Source organism: Heterodontus francisci, chromosome 38 (assembly GCF_036365525.1).
Source record: "Heterodontus francisci isolate sHetFra1 chromosome 38, sHetFra1.hap1, whole genome shotgun sequence".
Classification (NCBI taxonomy): Eukaryota; Metazoa; Chordata; class Chondrichthyes; order Heterodontiformes; family Heterodontidae; genus Heterodontus; species Heterodontus francisci.
The window spans coordinates 44,253,647-44,274,675 of NC_090408.1; the positions used below are offsets into that span (position 1 = coordinate 44,253,647).

A 21,029-nucleotide genomic window follows, 5' to 3' on the forward strand; every position below is an offset into this window, starting at 1 on the left:
TCCGACAGTGCAGCACTCCCTCAGTACTGACCCTCTGACAGTGCAGCACTCCCTCAGCACTGACCCTCCGACAGTGCAGCACTCCCTCAGTTCTGACCCTCTGACAGTGCGGCACTCCCTCAGTACTGACCCTCCGACACTGCAGCACTCCCTCAGTACTGACCCTCCGACAGTGCAGCACTCCGTCAGCACTGACCCTCCGACACTGCAGCACTCCCTCAGTACTGACCCTCCGACAGTGTAGCACTCCCTCAGTACTGACCCTCCGACAGTGCAGCACTCCCTCAGTACTGACCCTCTGACAGTGCGGCATTCCCTCAGTACCGTCCCTCCGACACTGCAGCACTCCCTCAGTACTGACCCTCTGACAGTGCGGCACTCCCTCAGTACTGACCCTCCGACATTGCAGCACTCCCTCAGCACTGACCCTCCGACAGTGCAGCACTCCCTCAGTACTGACCCTCTGACAGTGCGGCACTCCCTCAGTACTGACCCTCCGACAGTGCAGCACTCCCTCAGTACTGACCCTCTGACAGTGCAGCACTCCCTCAGCACTGACCCTCCGACAGTGCAGCACTCCCTCAGTACTGACCCTCTGACAGTGCAGCACTCCCTCAGCACTGACCCTCCGACAGTGCAGCACTCCCTCAGTACTGACCCTCTGACAGTGCGGCACTCCCTCAGTACTGACCCTCCGACACTGCAGCACTCCCTCAGTACTGACCCTCCGACAGTGCAGCACTCCGTCAGCACTGACCCTCCGACACTGCAGCACTCCCTCAGTACTGACCCTCTGACAGTGCGGCACTCCCTCAGTACTGACCCTCCGACACTGCAGCACTCCCTCAGCACTGACCCTCCGACAGTGCAGCACTCCCTCAGTACTGACCCTCTGACAGTGCAGCACTCCCTCACTACCGTCCCTCCGACAGTGCAGCACTCCGTCAGCACTGACCCTCCGACAGTGCAGCACTCCCTCAGTACTGACCCTCCGACAGTGCAGCACTCCCTCAGTACTGACCCTCCGACAGTGCAGCACTCCCTCAGCACTGACCCTCCGACAGTGCAGCACTCCCTCAGTACTGACCCTCTGACAGTGCGGCACTCCCTCAGTACTGACCCTCCGACAGTGCAGCACTCCCTCAGTACTGACCCTCTGACAGTGCAGCACTCCCTCAGCACTGACCCTCCGACAGTGCAGCACTCCCTCAGTACTGACCCTCTGACAGTGCGGCACTCCCTCAGCACTGACCCTCCGACAGTGCAGCACTCCCTCAGTACTGACCCTCTGACAGTGCGGCACTCCCTCAGTACTGACCCTCCGACACTGCAGCACTCCCTCAGTACTGACCCTCCGACAGTGCAGCACTCCGTCAGCACTGACCCTCCGACACTGCAGCACTCCCTCAGTACTGACCCTCTGACAGTGCGGCACTCCCTCAGTACTGACCCTCCGACACTGCAGCACTCCCTCAGCACTGACCCTCCGACAGTGCAGCACTCCCTCAGTACTGACCCTCTGACAGTGCGGCACTCCCTCAGTACTGACCCTCCGACAGTGCAGCACTCCCTCAGTACTGACCCTCTGACAGTGCAGCACTCCCTCAGCACTGACCCTCCGACAGTGCAGCACTCCCTCAGTACTGACCCTCTGACAGTGCAGCACTCCCTCAGCAGCACTCCCTCAGCACTGACCCTCCGACAGTGCAGCACTCCCTCAGTACTGACCCTCTGACAGTGCGGCACTCCCTCAGTACTGACCCTCCGACATTGCAGCACTCCCTCAGTACTGACCCTCCGACAGTGCAGCACTCCGTCAGCACTGACCCTCCGACACTGCAGCACTCCCTCAGTACTGACCCTCTGACAGTGCGGCACTCCCTCAGTACTGACCCTCCGACACTGCAGCACTCCCTCAGCACTGACCCTCTGACAGTGCAGCACTCCCTCACTACCGTCCCTCCGACAGTGCAGCACTCCGTCAGCACTGACCCTCCGACAGTGCAGCACTCCGTCAGTACTGACCCTCTGACAGTGCAGCACTCCCTCAGTACTGACCCTCCGACAGTGCAGCACTCCCTCAGTACTGACCCTCTGACAGTGCGGCACTCCCTCAGTACTGACCCTCCGACACTGCAGCACTCCCTCAGTACTGACCCTCCGACAGTGCAGCACTCCGTCAGCACTGACCCTCCGACACTGCAGCACTCCCTCAGTACTGACCCTCCGACAGTGCAGCACTCCCTCAGTACTGACCCTCCGACAGTGCAGCACTCCCTCAGTACTGACCCTCTGACAGTGCGGCATTCCCTCAGTACCGTCCCTCCGACACTGCAGCACTCCCTCAGTACTGACCCTCTGACAGTGCAGCACTCCCTCAGTACTGACCCTCTGACAGTGCGGCATTCCCTCAGTACCGTCCCTCCGACACTGCAGCACTCCCTCAGTACTGACCCTCTGACAGTGCAGCACTCCCTCAGTACTGACCCTCTGACAGTGCAGCACTCCCTCAGCACTGACCCTCCGACAGTGCAGCACTCCCTCAGTACTGACCCTCTGACAGTGCGGCACTCCCTCAGTACTGACCCTCCGACACTGCAGCACTCCCTCAGTACTGACCCTCCGACAGTGCAGCACTCCGTCAGCACTGACCCTCCGACACTGCAGCACTCCCTCAGTACTGACCCTCCGACAGTGCAGCACTCCCTCAGTACTGACCCTCCGACAGTGCAGCACTCCCTCAGTACTGACCCTCTGACAGTGCGGCATTCCCTCAGTACCGTCCCTCCGACACTGCAGCACTCCCTCACTACCGTCCCTCCGACAGTGCAGCACTCCCTCAGTACTGACCCTCCGACAGTGCAGCACTCCGTCAGTACTGACCCTCTGACAGTGCAGCACTCCGTCAGTACTGACCCTCCGACAGTGCGGCACTCCCTCAGTACTGACCCTCTGACAGTGCAGCACTCCCTCAGTACTGACCCTCCGACAGTGCAGCACTCCCTCAGTACTGACCCTCCGACAGTGCAGCACTCCGTCAGTACTGACCCTCCGACAGTGCAGCACTCCGTCAGTACTGACCCTCCGACAGTGCAGCACTCCCTCAGTACTGACCCTCTGACTGCAGCACTCCGTCAGTACTGACCCTCCGACAGTGCAGCACTCCCTCAGTACTGACCCTCCGACAGTGCAGCACTCCCTCAGTACTGACCCTCTGACAGTGCAGCACTCCGTCAGTACTGACCCTCCGACAGTGCAGCACTCCGTCAGTACTGACCCTCCGACAGTGCAGCACTCCCTCAGTACTGACCCTCCGACAGTGCAGCACTCCCTCAGTACTGACCCTCTGACAGTGCAGCACTCCGTCAGTACTGACCCTCCGACAGTGCAGCACTCCGTCAGTACTGACCCTCCGACAGTGCGGCACTCCCTCAGTACTGACCCTCCGACAGTGCAGCACTCCCTCAGTACTGACCCTCTGACAGTGCAGCACTCCCTCAGTACTGACCCTCCGACAGTGCAGCACTCCCTCAGTACTGACCCTCCGACAGTGCGGCACTCCCTCAGCACTGACCCTCTGACAGTGCAGCACTCCCTCACTACCGTCCCTCCGACAGTGCAGCACTCCGTCAGCACTGACCCTCCGACAGTGCGGCGCTCCCTCAGTACTGACCCTGTGACAGTGCAGCACTCCGTCAGCACTGACCCTCCGACAGTGCAGCACTCCCTCAGTACTGACCCTCTGACAGTGCGGCACTCCCTCAGTACTGACCCTCCGACACTGCAGCACTCCCTCAGTACTGACCCTCCGACAGTGCAGCACTCCGTCAGCACTGACCCTCCGACACTGCAGCACTCCCTCAGTACTGACCCTCTGACAGTGCGGCACTCCCTCAGTACTGACCCTCCGACACTGCTGCACTCCCTCAGCACTGACCCTCTGACAGTGCAGCACTCCCTCACTACCGTCCCTCCGACAGTGCAGCACTCCGTCAGCACTGACCCTCTTACAGTGCAGCACTCCGTCAGTACTGACCCTCTGACAGTGCAGCACTCCCTCAGTACTGACCCTCCGACAGTGCAGCACTCCCTCAGTACTGACCCTCCGACAGTGCAGCACTCCCTCAGTACTGACCCTCTGACAGTGCGGCATTCCCTCAGTACCGTCCCTCCGACACTGCAGCACTCCCTCAGTACTGACCCTCTGACAGTGCGGCACTCCCTCAGTACTGACCCTCCGACAGTGCAGCACTCCGTCAGCACTGACCCTCCGACACTGCAGCACTCCCTCAGTACTGACCCTCTGACAGTGCGGCACTCCCTCAGTACTGACCCTCCGACACTGCAGCACTCCCTCAGCACTGACCCTCTGACAGTGCAGCACTCCCTCACTACCGTCCCTCCGACAGTGCAGCACTCCGTCAGCACTGACCCTCCGACAGTGCAGCACTCCGTCAGTACTGACCCTCTGACAGTGCAGCACTCCGTCAGTACTGACCCTCCGACAGTGCGGCACTCCCTCAGTACTGACCCTCCGACAGTGCAGCACTCCCTCAGTACTGACCCTCTGACAGTGCAGCACTCCCTCAGTACTGACCCTCCGACAGTGCAGCACTCCCTCAGTACTGACCCTCCGACAGTGCGGCACTCCCTCAGCACTGACCCTCTGACAGTGCAGCACTCCCTCACTACCGTCCCTCCGACAGTGCAGCACTCCGTCAGCACTGACCCTCCGACAGTGCGGCGCTCCCTCAGTACTGACCCTCTGACAGTGCAGCACTCCGTCAGCACTGACCCTCCGACAGTGCAGCACTCCCTCAGTACTGACCCTCTGACAGTGCGGCACTCCCTCAGTACTGACCCTCCGACACTGCAGCACTCCCTCAGTACTGACCCTCCGACAGTGCAGCACTCCGTCAGCACTGACCCTCCGACACTGCAGCACTCCCTCAGTACTGACCCTCTGACAGTGCGGCACTCCCTCAGTACCGTCCCTCCGACACTGCAGCACTCCCTCAGTACTGACCCTCTGACAGTGCGGCACTCCCTCAGTACTGACCCTCCGACAGTGCATCACTCCCTCAGTACTGACCCTCCGACAGTGCGGCGCTCCCTCAGTACTGACCCTCTCACAGTGCGGCGCTCCCTCAGTGCTGACCCTCCGACAGTGCGGCGCTCCCTCAGTACTGACCCTCCGACAGTGCGGCACTCCCTCAGTACTGACCCTCCGACAGTGCGGCACTCCCTCAGTACTGACCCTCTGACAGTGCGGCACTCCCTCAGTGCTGACCCTCCCTCAGTACTGCACTGAATTGCTCTTGTAGAATAAGCGCTCGAGATTGAAGCCATGGTCACATGATCACATTCTCGACTTATGATTTCGGACTTGAATTTGAAACATGGTGCAAAGGTGAACTCGATTCACAATGTCAGCGCTCATTGCCCTACTTGGTGAATTGAAGCTACGTTGGGTTTATCGACCTGTCCATGTGGAAGTGGGCAGCCAATAACAGAAATATAGAAAGTCAGTCGGCCCATGGAGGCGAATCTGTCCAGCCTGGACTGGGTAGTCCGGGGCACTGCAGTTGGTCAACTACTTGGTTGAAACTTTATACCCTCTGGGCAACAAGGGATTAGGGAATAATTGCTGTCAGCGTTTCCCACATCCCAGGCGCAATAAAAAAAAGCTTGGCTCACAAAGACAATCTGGAAGAGAAGACCAGTCATTGTAACCTCAAATTCTCTGCACTTGCAGTCCCGCTCACCCATCTCCCCTCTGCTCGCTGATCTACATTGGCTCCCAGTCAAGCAACACCTCAATTTTAAAATTCTCATTCTTATGTGCAAATCCCCCGTTGGCCTCGCCCCTCCCTATCTCTGTAATCTCCTCCAGCCCCACAATCCCCAAAGATATCTGCGCTTCTCTAATTCCAGCTCTCTGGCGCATCCCCAATTTCCACTCCTGCAACAGTGGCTGCTGTGCCTGGAACTCCCTGGGCCCTAAGCTGTGGAATTCCCTCCCTAACCCTCTCCACCTCTCTCTCCTTCCTTAAAACCTACCTGTGACCAAGGTTTTGGTCACCTCTCCTAATGGCTCATTTGGCTGAGTCTCAAATTTTGTTTGAGATAGCTCCTGTGAGGCCACTTGTTGATGTATTATTATATTAAAGGTGCTAAGTAAATGCAACTTGTTGTTAGTTTAACAATGGTGGGGCCTTGGCTGAACAGGTAGTGGGAAACATGCCAGAGCTCTGTGCTGGTAGGCTGTGGGATTTTAGCTGGTTAATTTTCAGCAGGATGCAATAGCAAACTGACATCTTCATAAACCGGGGCTCAGCCAACCTGCCCCTAAAGTGTCTGACCGAGCCAGCAGGGTCTGTCCCTGAGGAGAGGGAATGCAACTCCTACTTGGGTAGATTTCTCAGTCACCTAATGTGGAGACTTTTCAACATAGTGTCAGGCCTCCGACATCAGCTCAATCAAAGATAGCATGCTGTGACACAAAGACAATGCTCACCTGTTTAAAATTTTATATCCTTAAGACAGCAAACACTGCCAAATTCAAGCTGCGACAGCAATATATTTCAGAATCGAATTGCTTCTATACAGATGATTGTTTTAGAATTTTCTGTTATTGTTCACATTGAATTGCTGTTTGATTAGTTGGACTGTTGTTCCAAGATTTTCCCATTGATAATTTTAATCAGCGGTTTTAATACATTCCCGATTCACATGTAACACCTCCTGGCAATTTCATCTTCACAACCGGAGGAACAGGAAATTCACAACATGATGCAAAAACAGCCAAAACTGTGTGACTAATATAATATTAGTAATAATATTATAATATAATATAATATAATATTCCAGATTTAATCTCTAAATTCAGGGTAGGTTAACCATCAATCAGGACCCAGCAGCTACCAAACTCCATCTCAAGTGCTGGGTGATCCAGGATTTGGGATCCTCAACACTGATTGCTGTTCATCCTTGTCCTGCCATCATTTGTTGCATTAAAAAAGGTGCCTGTGATTCTCTCTTAAAGATGGAAAACTATGGCTGCTCGCTTTGAGAACTCCCGGTATGTTAGAGCAGACTGGATAACCACTGCAGGACGAGTAAATTTAATCTGTAATAATTCCTGTGCAATGGAAACAAAACTTGAAAACATCACTGCAGGGAGGAAGTTTATTTATCAATGTCACTAATTGAGTACGAGAGATAAAAATTCTGAAACTGCAGGTGTGTCGGTATCTGAAAGAGGAAACTGGGTTAATCCGAGTTGGGAAGTGAAATAAACAATGAGAGGAATGGATTCTGTTCAATGGGACATCTTCCACTGCCAGATATTGTCACATGTTACTTGTCTCTCTACTTAGAGCTTTTTGCTGTGGCTTTCTCACCTCTGAGTCGGAGGGTCAGTACTGAGGGAGAGCTGCACTGTCGGAGGGTCAGTACCGAAGGAGAGCTGCACTGTCAGAGGGTCAGTACTGAGGGAGCACTACATTGTCAGAGGGTCAGTACTTAGGGAGTGCTGCACAGTCAGAGGGTCAGTACTGAGGGAGAGCTGCACTGTCGGAGGGTCAGTACTGAGGGAGTGCTACATTGTCGGATGGGTCAGTACTGAGGGAGAGCTGCATTGTCGGAGGGTCAGTACCGAAGGAGAGCTGCACAGTCAGAGGGTCAGTACTGAGGGAGAGCTGCACTGTCGGAGGGTCAGTACTTGGGGAGTGCAGCACAGTCAGAGGGTCAGTACTGAGGGAGCGCTACATTGTCGGATGGGTCAGTACTGAGGGAGAGCTGCATTGTCGGAGGGTCAGTACCGAGGGAGAGCTGCACTGTCGGAGGGTCAGTACTGAGGGAGCACTACATTGTCAGAGGGTCAGTACTTAGGGAGTGCTGCACTGTCAGAGGGTCAGTACTGAGGGAGTGCTGCACTGTCGGAGGGTCAGTACTGAGGGAGTGCTGCACTGTCGGAGGGTCAGTACTGAGGGAACGCTACATTGTCAGAGGGTCAATACTGAGGGAGCACTGTACTGTCGGAGAGTCAGTACTGAGGGAGCAGGGCACTTTCGGAGGGTCAGTACTGAGGGAATGCTGCACTGTCGGAGGGTCAGTACTGAGGGAGCGCTACATTGTCAGAGGGTCAATACTGAGGGAGTGCTGCACTGTCAGAGGGTCAGTACTGAGGGAGTGGTCCATTGTCAGAGGGTCAGTACTGAGGGAGTGCTACACTTTCAGAGGGTCAGTCCTGAGGGAGTGCTGCACTGTCAGAGGGTCAGTACTGAGGGAGTGCTGCACTGTCGGAGGGTCAGTACTGAGGGAGTGCTGCACTGTCGGAGGGTCAGTACTGAGGGAGTGCTGCACTGTCGGAGGGTCAGTACTGAGGGAACGCTACGTTGTCAGTGGGTCAATACTGAGGGAGTACTGTACTGTCGGAGAGTCAGTACTGAGGGAGCAGGGCACTTTCGGAGGGTCAGTACTGAGGGAATGCTGCACTGTCGGAGGATCAGTACTGAGGGAGTGCTGCACTGTCGGATGGTCAGTACTGAGGGAGTGGTCCATTGTCAGAGGGTCAGTACTGAGGGAGTGCTGCACTTTCGGAGGGTCAGTACTGAGGGAGTGGTCCATTGTCAGAGGGTCAGTACTGAGGGAGTGCTGCACTTTCGGAGGGTCAGTACTGAGGGAGTGCTGCACTGTCAGAGGGTCAGTACTGAGGGAGTGCTGCACTGTCGGAGGGTCAGTACTGAGGGAGTGCTGCACTGTCAGAGGGTCAGTACTGAGGGAGTGCTGCACTGTCGGAGGGTCAGTACTGAGGGAGTGCTGCACTGTCGGAGGGTCAGTACTGAGGGAGAGCTGCACTGTCGGAGGGTCAGTACTGAGGGAGCACTACATTGTCAGAGGGTCAATACATAGGGAGTGCTGCACAGTCAGAGGGTCCGTACTGAGGGAGCGCTACATTGTCGGAGGGTCAGTACTGAGGGAGTGCTGCACTGTCAGAGGGTCAGTACTGAGGGAGTGCTGTACTGTCGGAGGGTCAGTACTGAGGGAGTGCTGCACTGTTGGAGGGTCAGTACTGAGGGAGCATTACATTGTCAGAGGGTCAGTACTGAAGGAATGCTACACTCGCAGAGGGTCAGTACTGAGGGAGTGCTCCATTGTCAGAGGGTCAGTACTGAGGGAGCGCTGCACTGTCGGAGGGTCAGTACTGAGGGAGCTTACATTGTCAGAGGGTCAATACTGAGGGAGCACTGTACTGTCGGAGAGTCAGTACTGAGGGAGCAGGGCACTTTCGGAGGGTCAGTACTGAGGGAGTGCTGCACTGTCGGAGGGTCAGTACTGAGGGAGTGCTGCACTGTCGGAGGGTCAGTACTGAGGGAGCGCTACATTGTCAGAGGGTCAATACTGAGGGAGTGCTGCACTGTCAGAGTGTCAGCACTGAGGGAGTGCTGCACTGTCAGAGGGTCAGCACTGAGGGAGTGCTGCACTGTCGGAGGGTCAGTACTGAGGGAGTGCTGCACTGTCGGAGGGTCAGTACTGAGGGAGTGCTGCACTGTCGAGGGGTCAGTATTGAGGGAGTGCTGCACTGTCGGAGGGTCAGTACTGAGGGAGTGCTGCACTGTCGGAGGGTCAGTACTGAGGGAGTGCTGCACTGTTGGAGGGTCAGTGCTGAGGGAGTGCTGCACTGTCGAAGGGTCAGTATTGAGGGAGTGCTGCACTGTCGGAGGGTCAGCACTGAGGGAGTGCTGCACTGTCGGAGGGTCAGTACTGAGGGAGTGCCGCACTGTCAGAGCTTTTGTCTTTTCGATTTTATGTTAAAACCAAGGCCCCATTTGTCCTTTCAAGTGGATGTGAAATGCAATACCAAATGTACAATTCCTGTAGTGATAAGAAGACAGAAATGCTTTCTATATAGATACCGTACTGATACTCAATGAATTGTCCACCAACAATCTTGACCAGGTGTAATAGAGCTACAGAGGCACAATCTGTTGTTTTTGGATCCATTTAGCTCCATTGCTTTGGGTGTTTAATATACAGGAAGCCCGGAGTAGTTTCACTGGGTTCTAGCTCATTCTCAGGTATGTTTGATGCTCCTCAGGCTCCCTCCATATTCAGGCAGTCTTCATCTCCTGGCTTGATGCTGATCACAGATTGAGGAGCATGCCTGGGCCATGAAGTTACAGATTGTGGTGGTTTACAGTTCTGCCTTGGTCTGCCAACTAACTCCCCTTCACCTGACCCTGCCTGGCCATGTTCAATGTCAAGGGAGATCACTGAGTATGCTAGTGAAAGGTTCTCTGCACTTCACAATGATAACCCCAAAAAGTTTGGCGTGGTGTTTATTTCAGAACAGTTTTAAAGAGGAACTATCACACAGTAGTTCAAAGAGTTAACATAGCTGCATAGTTTGGGGAAAACAACTAATTCAGCCTTCTAGATTTTTCAGTTCAATGTTTCATAGAGAGATGAGCTGAAAAGATAGAGATTAAAAAGCAAGGAGGACTTTAAAGAAAATATACTGGAATGGAAATATATTGGAAAGGAATCATTATGTTAGAGCTGCTCATCTCTGCTCTGAGATCTCAGCAATGTGGGGGAGTTTAGCATTTCACCAACACCAGCTTCTGTATTTCTGTGTGAGCTGATGTGTGCAAGGGATTTGAATCATAATCACAGACTTTGTGAGTGGGCCGGAGATTGTTTTAGGAACTGAGGATGTAAATTTCTGAGCAGTGGGAATCCCTTTGAAGGGGAATATATTCATTGTTAATTATACAGCAGCTAAAAAAAAAAGCACAGGATTGTGCTTCAGTTCAGGCTGAGGTGCTCTTTACAGAGGCTAGAATTAATGTGCTTCATATTTGCAAGAGAAAGAACGAATGAGACAATGCCTGGTGGCTGTGCAGGGTGTGGGTGATACATACGGGGAAGTTTGCTGGTTGTTGGTCAGCAGGCGAGTGTGTGTGTCTGTCTGTGTCTGTGTGTGTGTGTTTGGGGGGGAGGGAATGCAGTAGCTGACTGGGATAATATTAACCCTATGTGGTTCATCACAATCGATAAGATTTTTTAGTTCACAAGAATCAGTGGGATTTTGCTGTGCGTTTAATGAATGATCAGTAAGTTTGCTTGTTCCTATTTCTTTATGTTCTCATCCTCGCACCTTTCCTGCCTCAGTGGGCCTGAGAGGAGACCAGGGTGGCAACCAACCCCTGGAAGCAGTTGCTTAGAATGTCACAAAAATATCACATGGCAACTGATTGTCGAACTTGCAATTCAATCATATTGCCTCCAATGTGGGCTGATTGAGATCAGATATAAAGGAAAAAATTATGTTTATATAGCGCCTTTCAGGGCCTCACAACATCCCAAAGCATTTTACAGTCAGTGAAGAACATTTTAAAATGTAGTCACTGTTGTAATGTAGCAGGCAATTTGTACACAGCCAGATCCCACTAACAACAATGTCATAATGACCAGATCATCTGTTTTAGTGATGTTGCTTGAGGGATGAATATTGGCCAGGACACTGGGAAGAAAACTGCCCTGCTCTTCAGAATCGTGCCTTGGTTTTTTTTTTACATCTACCTAAGAGGGCAGATGGGGCCTCAGTTTAATGTCTCATCTAAAAGACAGCACCTCTGACAGTGCAGAGCCCTCTCAGTACCGACTGGGAGTGTCAGCCTACATTACATACTAAATCTCTGGAGTGGGACTTAAACCCGCAACCTTCAACAGAGAGGTGACAGTGATACCCAATGAGCCAAAACTAGCATCTAGCTAGCACTATACCTCACTAACTAAACACTACCTCGCTAACTAAACACTGCCAGCTAAATAACATTGACCCCGTAACCAATAAAGCTCAGGCAGATTATTGATGTCATTGCTGTTTGAGGCAGCCAGCAACACTTCACAAGTACTTCATTGGCTGCAAGGCACCTTGGGACATCGCGAGGTTGTGAAAGGCGCTATGTAAATTATTTCTTTCTTAGTTACTTGGTCAAATTTTAGCTGGTTGGATCTTATTAGTTATGAGGTATTTTGTTGGGTTTTATTAGTTAGTGAGATGCAAGATTAGCTGGGTTTTATTAGTTAGTGAGGTGCAATGCTAGCTGACTGAGTTATATTATTTTGTATGGTGCTGTGGTAGTTAGCTGAGTTGTATTAGTTAGCATGGCAGAGTGGTCATTAGCTGTGTAGTATTTGTAGGGTGGTGTGTTAACTGGGCTGCATTAGTTAGTAGGGTGCAGTGGTAGTTGGATTATATCAGGATGTATGGCGTAGTGTAAGTTGGGTTGTATTAGTTAGTAGGGTAGAGTAGTAGTTATTTGGGTTGTATTAGTGGGGTGTGGTGGTAGTCAGTTGAGCTGTATTGGTTAACAGGGAGCTGTGGTAGTCAGCTGGGTTGTGCTAGTCAGTAGGGAGCTCTGGTAGTCAGTTGGGTGGTGCTAGTCAGTAGGGAGCTCTGGTAGTCAGCTGGGTTGTGCTAGTTAGTAGGGAGCTGTAGTAGTTAGCTGGGTTGCACTCGTCAGTAGGGAGCTCTGGTAGTCAGCTGGGTTGTGCTAGTCAGTAGGGAGCTCTGGTAGTCAGCTGGGTTGTACTAGTCAACAGAAGGCTGTGGTCGTCAGCTGGGTTGTGCTAGTCAGTAGGGAGCTCTGGTAGTCAGCTGGGTTGTACTAGTCAACAGAAGGCTGTGGTCGTCAGCTGGGTTGTACTAGTCCGTAGGGAGGCTCTGGTAGTCAGCTTGTTGTACTAGTCAGTAGGGAGGCTGTGGTAGTCAGTTGGGTTGGACTAGTCAGTAGGGAGCTGTGGTAGTCAGCTGGGTTGTGCTAGTCAGTAGGGAGGCCTTGATAGTCAGCTGGGTTGTACTAGTCAGTAGGGAGCAGTGGTAGTCAGCTGGGTTGTACTAGTTATTAAGGAGCTCTGGTAGTCAGCTGGGTTGTACTAGTCAGTAGGGAGGCTCTGGTAGTCAGCTGGTTGTACTAGTCAGTAGGGAGGCTGTGGTAGTCAGCTGGGTTGTACTAGTCAGTAGGGAGGCTGTGGTAGTCAGCTGGGTTGTACTAGTCAACAGGGAGGCTGTGGTAGTCAGCTGGGTTGTACTAGTCAGTAGGGAGGCTGTGGTAGTCAGCTGGGTTGTACTAGTCAACAGGGAGGCTGTGGTAGTCAGCTGGGTTGTACTAGTCAACAGGGAGGCTGTGGTAGTCAGCTGGGTTGTACTAGTCAGTAGGGAGCTCTGGTAGTCAGCTGGGTTGTGCTAGTTAGTAGGGAGCTGTAGTAGTTAGCTGGGTTGCACTCGTCAGTAGGGAGCTCTGGTAGTCAGCTGGGTTGTGCTAGTCAGTAGGGAGCTCTGGTAGTCAGCTGGGTTGTACTAGTCAACAGAAGGCTGTGGTCGTCAGCTGGGTTGTACTAGTCCGTAGGGAGGCTCTGGTAGTCAGCTTGTTGTACTAGTCAGTAGGGAGGCTGTGGTAGTCAGTTGGGTTGGACTAGTCAGTAGGGAGCTGTGGTAGTCAGCTGGGTTGTGCTAGTCAGTAGGGAGGCCTTGATAGTCAGCTGGGTTGTACTAGTCAGTAGGGAGCAGTGGTAGTCAGCTGGGTTGTACTAGTTATTAAGGAGCTCTGGTAGTCAGCTGGGTTGTACTAGTCAGTAGGGAGGCTCTGGTAGTCAGCTGGTTGTACTAGTCAGTAGGGAGGCTGTGGTAGTCAGCTGGGTTGTACTAGTCAGTAGGGAGGCTGTGGTAGTCAGCTGGGTTGTACTAGTCAACAGGGAGGCTGTGGTAGTCAGCTGGGTTGTACTAGTCAGTAGGGAGGCTGTGGTAGTCAGCTGGGTTGTACTAGTCAACAGGGAGGCTGTGGTAGTCAGCTGGGTTGTACTAGTCAACAGGGAGGCTGTGGTAGTCAGCTGGGTTGTACTAGTCAGTAGGGAGGCTGTGGTAGTCAGCTGGGTTGTACTAGTCAACAGGGAGGCTGTGGTAGTCAGCTGGGTTGTACTAGTCAACAGGGAGGCTGTGGTAGTCAGCTGGGTTGTACTAGTCAGTCGGGAGGCTGTGGTAGTCAGCTGGGTTGTACTAGTCAACAGGGAGGCTGTGGTAGTCAGCTGGGTTGTACTAGTCAGTTGGGAGGCTGTGGTAGTCAGCCGGGTTATACTAGTCAGCAGGGAGGCTGTGGTAGTCAGTTGGGTTGTACTAGTCAGTAGGGAGGCTGTGGTAGTCAGCTGGGTTATACTAGTCAGCAGGGAGGCTGTGGTAGTCAGTTGGGTTGTACTAGTCAGCAGGGAGGCTGTGGTAGTCAGCTGGGTTATACTAGTCAGCAGGGAGGCTGTGGTAGTCAGCTGGGTTATACTAGTCAGCAGGGAGGCTGTGGTAGTCAGCTGGGTTGTACTAGTCAGCAGGGAGGCTGTGGTAGTCAGCTGGGTTGTACTAGTCAGTAGGGAGGCTGTGGTAGTCAGCTGGGTTGTACTAGTCAGTAGGGAGGCTGTGGTAGTTAGCTGGGTTGTACTAGTCAGTAGGGAGGCTGTGGTAGTCAGCTGGGTTGTACTAGTCAGTAGGGAGGCTGTGGTAGTTAGCTGGGTTGTACTAGTCAGCAGGGAGCCTCTGGTAGTTAGCTGGGTTGTACTAGTCAGTAGGGAGGCTGTGGTAGTTAGCTGGGTTGTACTAGTCAGCAGGGAGCCTCTGGTAGTTAGCTGGGTTGTACTAGTCAGTAGGGAGCCTCTGGTAGTCAGCTGGGTTGTACTAGTTAGTTGAGCTGGTGTCTGGGGGCGGTGCTGCTCTCAGTCTGTTTGTAGCTGCCAGGATTCAGTGAGAGACCGAGAGTCGCGCCGGCTGCAGCCCCGGGACTGTTCCGCAAACAGCGGCACCGGGACCGGGACCTTCCCCGCACCGTCAGCCCGAGTCGGGCCGTCAAACGGCGTCAGATCAACCGGCAGAAGCTGTTCCCGCACCGGGGAGAGGGAACCGGAGGAGAAGCGGCTCGGTGGCCGCTCCGAGTTCACTTCGCCCCGGATCCCGGGTCGGGATGGAGCCGAGCGGCTGAAAGACGCGACAGGAACAGCGAGTCCCGCAGCGGAGACACAGGATCGCTCAGAAATGGGGTGAGTAACCGGGAGAAACTAAACCGTCCTGGAGCGGGAGCCGGGAACAGCACCGGGGGAGCCCCGCACTGCCGGAGGGTCAGCACCGGGGGAGCCCCGCACTGCCGGGAACAGCACCGGGGGAGCCCCGCACTGCCGGAGGGTCAGCACCGGGGGAGCCCCGCACTGCCGGGAACAGCACCGGGGGAGCCCCGCACTGCCGGAGGGTCGGCACCGGGGGAGCCCCGCACTGCCGGAGGGTCGGCACCGGGGGAGCCCCGCACTGCCGGAGGGTCGGCACCGGGGGAGCCCCGCACTGCCGGGAACAGCACCGGGGGAGCCCCGCACTGCCGGAGGGTCGGCACCGGGGGAGCCCCGCACTGCCGGAGGGTCAGCACCGGGGGAGCCCCGCACTGCCGGGAACAGCACCAGGGGAGCCCCGCACTGCCGGGAACAGCACCGGGGGAGCCCCGCACTGCCGGAGGGTCGGCACCGGGGGGGGGAGCCCCGCACTGCCGGAGGGTCGGCACCGGGGGGGGGAGCCCCGCACTGCCGGAGGGTCGGCACCGGGGGGGGAGCCCCGCACTGCCGGGGGGATTCTGTGTACAGTGCTGGAGGAGTCTCAGCCCTTGACTTTGAGCAACAGGTAGGAGGTACTTTCTGCCTGTGGATGAGAACAAGGACTGCAGGATGGATGGGCAAACTGACCCTGGCACCATGGTGCAGGAGGCCATTCTAGTGAGGCAGTGAAGAGGAATGTGATAGTGATAGGGGACAGTATAGTCAGGGGGAGAGATACTGTTCACTGCAGCCGCACCGGGAGCTCCGTGTTGAGGTTAAGGACATCTCCTCACAGCTGGAAAGGAACCGGGAGGGGGAGGATCCAGTTGTCACAGTCCAGGTAGGAACTAATGACACAGGGAGAACAAGGAGTGATTTTCTGCTGGGAGAGCTTCCGCCAATTACAGTGGGTCTGGCAGATTAGAGTTAAACACGTGGCTCAAAGATTGGGGTGGGAAAAGGGGTTTTGATTCATGGGCACTGGCACCAGTAGAAACATAGAAAATAGGAGCAGGAGTAGGCCATTCGGCCATTCGGGCCTGCTCTGCCATTCAAAAAAGATCATGGCTGATCATCTAATTCAGTACCCTATTCCTGCTTTCTCCCCATATCCCTTGATCCCTTTGGCATTAAGAAATATATCTATCTCCTTCTTGAATATATTTAATGACTTGGCCTCCACTGCATTCTGCGGTAGAGAATTCCACAGGTTCACCACCCTCTGAGTGAAGAAATTTCTCCTCATTTCAGTTCTAAATGACATACCCCGTATCCTGAGACTGTGACCCCTGGTTCTGGACTCCCCAGCTGTTGGGAACATGCTCCCTGCATCTAGCCAGTCTAGTACTCGGGAAAGAGGGAGCTGTTCCATTGGGATGGGCTCCACTTAAACCAGGCTGGGATCAGAGTCCTCACAAATTGTATAAGTAGGGCTGTGGATAGTGCTTTAAACTAAGAGTGGGGTGGAGGGTTCAACTGAAGGAGGTTTAGAAATCCAAAGAGAAAGGTTGGGTAGCTATGTGAGTAAAGACAGGGAGTTTAATGGCAATAATGCCATTAGGTCCATGAAATAAGGTCCATGAAAGGAATAATAGTAAAAAATTAAAGTTCTTTATCTGAATACACAGAGCATCTGCAATAAGAAAGATGAACTAGTGGCACAAATAGAGATAAATGGAATAGATCTAATCACCATTACAGGGACATGGTTACAAGGTGACTAAGGTTAGGAAATAAATATTCCGGGGATACAATATTTTAAAAGACAGAATGAAAAAGGAGTAGCCCTGAAAGTATAGGATGAGATAAGGTCAGTCGTGAGAAAGGATCTTGCCTCAGAAGTAGAATCAGGGTTAGAAAATGCTGATTGGAGTAGTTTATATGCCTCTGAACTGTAGTTATACCGTTGGACAGAGCATTAAGCAATAAATAATTGGAGCTTGTAACAAAGGCAATGTAATAATTGTGGGGGACTTTAATCTTTCAATAGACTGGGCCAATTAAATTGGCAAAAGTGGTCAAGATGAGTTTGTAGAATGGTTTTGTGACAATTTCTTGGAACCACACATTGTGGAAAGAGAAGCAGAGTTAACGTTTCGGGTCAGTAACCCTTCATCGGAACTAAAGTATAGTTCTGGTGTGGGGTGGGGGAGATGATAGATAATTCTGTTCTTTGTTCTGAGAGAGCTAACACTTCACATTGAACACAGTGAATTTTAAACACTTATCTTAACTGATACTGCACAGGTCACAGAATAGTGACAAACAGATTTCAAACAAATTCCTTGTTATTCATCTTAAAGATACATAAAGAGCAAGACGATAACTAAAATAAGAATAGGGCCTATTAGGGACCACAAGGGTAACCTGTGTGTGGAAGCAGAGGATGTTGGTTCTTAATGAATACCTTGTGTCTGTTTTCACAAAAGAGGGACAATATAGATATTGCAATCAGGGAGGAGGAGTGTGAAATATTTGATGAAGTTAATATAGTGAGAGAGGAAGTATTAAGGGGTTTAACATCTTTGAAAGTGGATACATCCCCAGGACCGGATGAAATGTATCCTAGGCTATTAAGGGTAGCAAGGCTAAATCTTCATTTAGAAAGGCACGGATTTAATCAAAGACAACATAGATTTATTAAGGGAAGGTTGTGTCTGACTAATATGATTGAATTTTTTGAGGAAGTAACAAGGAGGGTCGATGAGGGTAGTAATTTGATGTAGTCTATATGGATTTTAGCCAGGCGTTTGATAAGGTCCCACATGGCAGACTGGCTACAAAAGTAAAAGCCCATGGGATCCAAGGCTAAGTGGCAAGTTGAATCCAAAATTGGTTCAGAGGCAGGAAGCAAAGGGTAATGGTCGATGGGTGTTTTTGTGACTGGAAGGCTGTTTCCAGTGGCTTTCTGCAGGGCTCAGTACTCGGTCCCTTGCTTTTTGTGGTATATATCAATGATTTGGACCTGAATGTAGGCGGTATGATTAAGAAGTTTTCAGACAACACAACAATTGGCCATGTGGTTGATAATAAAGAAGAAAGCTGTAGTCTGCAGGAAGATATTAATGGACCAATCAGGTGGGTGGATCAGTGGCAAATGGAGTTCAATCCAGAGAAGTGTGATGAATGCATTAGGGGAAGGTTTACAAGGCGAGGGAATACACAATAAATGGTCGGATACTGAGAAGTGTAGAGGAACAGAGGGACCTTGGAGTGCATGTCCACAGATCCCTGAAGGTGGTCGGACAGGTAGATAAGGTGGTCAAGAAGGCATGGGGGATATTTTCCTTTATTAGCTGAGGCACAGAATATAAGAGCTGGGAGAGAGTGGATGAGAGAGTGATGATCTGTTGTTGCCTGTATGTGGGAATGAGTCCAGTCTCTGGTTTAATTTCATTGCTCATTATCCCCCAAGCTGTGGGGAAAATGCAGTGTCTGTCCAACCCTCCCTCCCCTTTCCATTGTTTACTGTGGCTGAGCCCAGGGACTTTGACAACTGGAAGAGTTAACCCTTTAACTCCCATCAAGGGGCACTGATGTGCCAGGTAACAGGACCATCAGATTGTCTCTGCTGAGACTGAATACAGTTTATAAATTATTCATGAATTATAACACAATTCCAAATTGTGTTTTTTTTTCAGAAAGGATCTTGCTGTGAATGTCACTTTATTTATTAAAAAAAAACATTTATTGAATCAACGTTGATGTTGGTGAAACTAAGCAGGTTCCATATTAATAGCTGATTAACTCTCCTGTAATTCTGAACTTTATATTACAATGTGAATTCAGTGTTACTGTCAGTCAGGCTCGATAATCCAGCCAGTTCCTCTCTTACTGACACTCATTGTTTAGACATAAAGGAACATTGAAACAATTTCAAAGTTGATGAGAATTCTGCTAATGGTTTGATCTGTGAAGAGAGTTTGTAGATGTGACCTTTCTCTTCTCACCCTTCTGTCCCTTCCCCCCCACCTCCCGCTAATCAAATGTTGAGATTTCCAATGTCCAAAATTTTTTATATTTCATGGAATTATCAAAGCATTCCAAAATTCACAATCCAATAGAAATAACAAGCAGAATAAATTTACTGCAGTAAAACCCCAGCCAAATGATACAAACTTCTCATTCCAGAATCTGTAAGTGGGTCCCGTTCGTGTGGGTGATTTGTCCTGACTGGGACTGAGCTGAAGTTCCACAGATTATTAAACCACTCACTGCACTGGGAACATTTTAATTTAAATAGTTGCTTACAGTGACACTGAGGAGATTGTCACTGTCACAGAGCACTGGAAATCCTGAAGTCCAGTTATTAACCCGGGAATGGGGTGAGATTTCTCTCTGCAATTTTTAATGCAATAGTTAACAAACTGGTGTAAAATTTCTTTAAACAAAATCATTTACCTGCACATAGGAATTTTCCAGAAGTACATTAGCCAGTGCACTAAATATATTACTGAAACTATAGCAACTGCTTTAGGCATCTGCTTATTTTAAGCATGTGCATGTTTGGAACCAAGGATCTATCTTTGGCTCGTTCCAATTGCTCAGCTACTTGCTGCCCCTTGCTGATATAATTTGAAAATAAATCAGTTTCCACATGTATGCTGATGACAGCCAGCTGTACCTCACCAGCACATCTCTCAATTGCTCCACTCTCTGTAAATTATTACATTGCTTGTTCGAAACATTATCAGATCCATGGACCAAGAAATCTTTGGTAACATTTTAAATAAGTTTGTAACTAAAAGAACTGGAGATGCAAGTAATCATTTTTGAAAGTCCAAGAAGAGAATTAATTGAATGTGATTATGACATCGCAAACATTTTTATTCTCACTCGGATTTTGTATCAAATCATGAGGAGTAGTTTGAAGCAGTCGTTTACAGTCCATTTAAACAATGAGTCTCACTCTGTAATCAGACTAAGCATTCCTGCAGGAAGGCTAGCAAAGTAAGGGAATACACCATAAATGGTTGGATACTGAAAAATATAGAGGATTAGAGACATCTTGGAGTGCATGTCCACAGATTCCTGAAGGTGGCCAGACAGGTAGATAAGGTGGTCAAGAAGGCATATGGGATACTTGCCTTTATTAGCCAAGGCACAGAATATCAGAGCAGAAGATCACACTGGAACTGTATAAAACAGTGGTTAGGCCACAGCTGGAGTACTGTGTACAGTTCTGGTCACTGCACTAAAAGATGTGATTGCACTAGAGAGGGTACAGAGGAGATTTATAAGGATGTTGCCTGGGCTGGAGAACTTTAGTTATGAGGGAAGATTGGATAGGCTAGGGTTGTTTTCTTTGGAACAGAGGAGACTGAGGGGAAACCTAATTGAAGTGTGTAAAATTGAGAGGTCTAGATAGAGTGGATAGGAAGGCTGTTCCCCTTGATTGAGGGGTCCATAATCAGGGGGCATAGATTTAGGGTAGGAGGTTTAGAGGGTATTCGACGGGAATTTTTTTCCACCCAGAGGTGGGATCTGGAACTCACTACCTGAAAGGGTGCAAGAGGCAGAAACCCTCATAACATTTAAAAAGTTCTTATTCACTTGAAATACCGTAACTTACAACACGACGGTTCAAGAGCTGGAAAGTGGGATTAGGCTGAATGGCTCCTTGTCAACTGGCTTAGATTTGATGGGCCGAATGGCCTCCTTCTGTGCTGTAAATTTCTATGACTGTGTTTCTGTGGTCTCTGACCCCCAGATTGCTGCCACCCCCAGCACTGTCCCCCCCCCCCCACCCAGCATGTCCCCCCCCACCCAGCATGTCCCCCCCCACCCAGCATGTCCCCCCCCACCCAGCATGTCCCCCCCCACCCAGCACTGCTCCCCCCCCCCCCACCCCAGCACTGTCCCCCCAACACCCCACCAGCACTGTCTTCCCCTCCCACCCA

The 21,029-nt window shown here is 51.5% G+C and overlaps 1 protein-coding gene across 4 annotated transcripts in view; it reads left to right on the forward strand.

Moving 5' to 3' along the window:
- homer2 (homer scaffold protein 2) overlaps nt 1-21,029 on the forward strand; it is a 105,060-nt gene that overhangs the window by 33,435 nt on the left and 50,596 nt on the right. Inside the window, exon 1 of one of the 4 annotated variants that reach the window (XM_068018295.1) lies at nt 14,791-15,090. The exons of 2 other annotated variants lie outside the window; for them this stretch is intronic. Coding sequence is in view for 1 of the 2 variants with exons in the window: in XM_068018293.1 (XP_067874394.1) it covers nt 15,086-15,090 (5 nt within the window). In the remaining variant the exon portion in view is untranslated. Of the gene's footprint in view, nt 1-14,790; nt 15,091-21,029 lie in introns of those variants that run through there. One more of the 4 variants, XM_068018293.1, reaches the window with a different exon arrangement.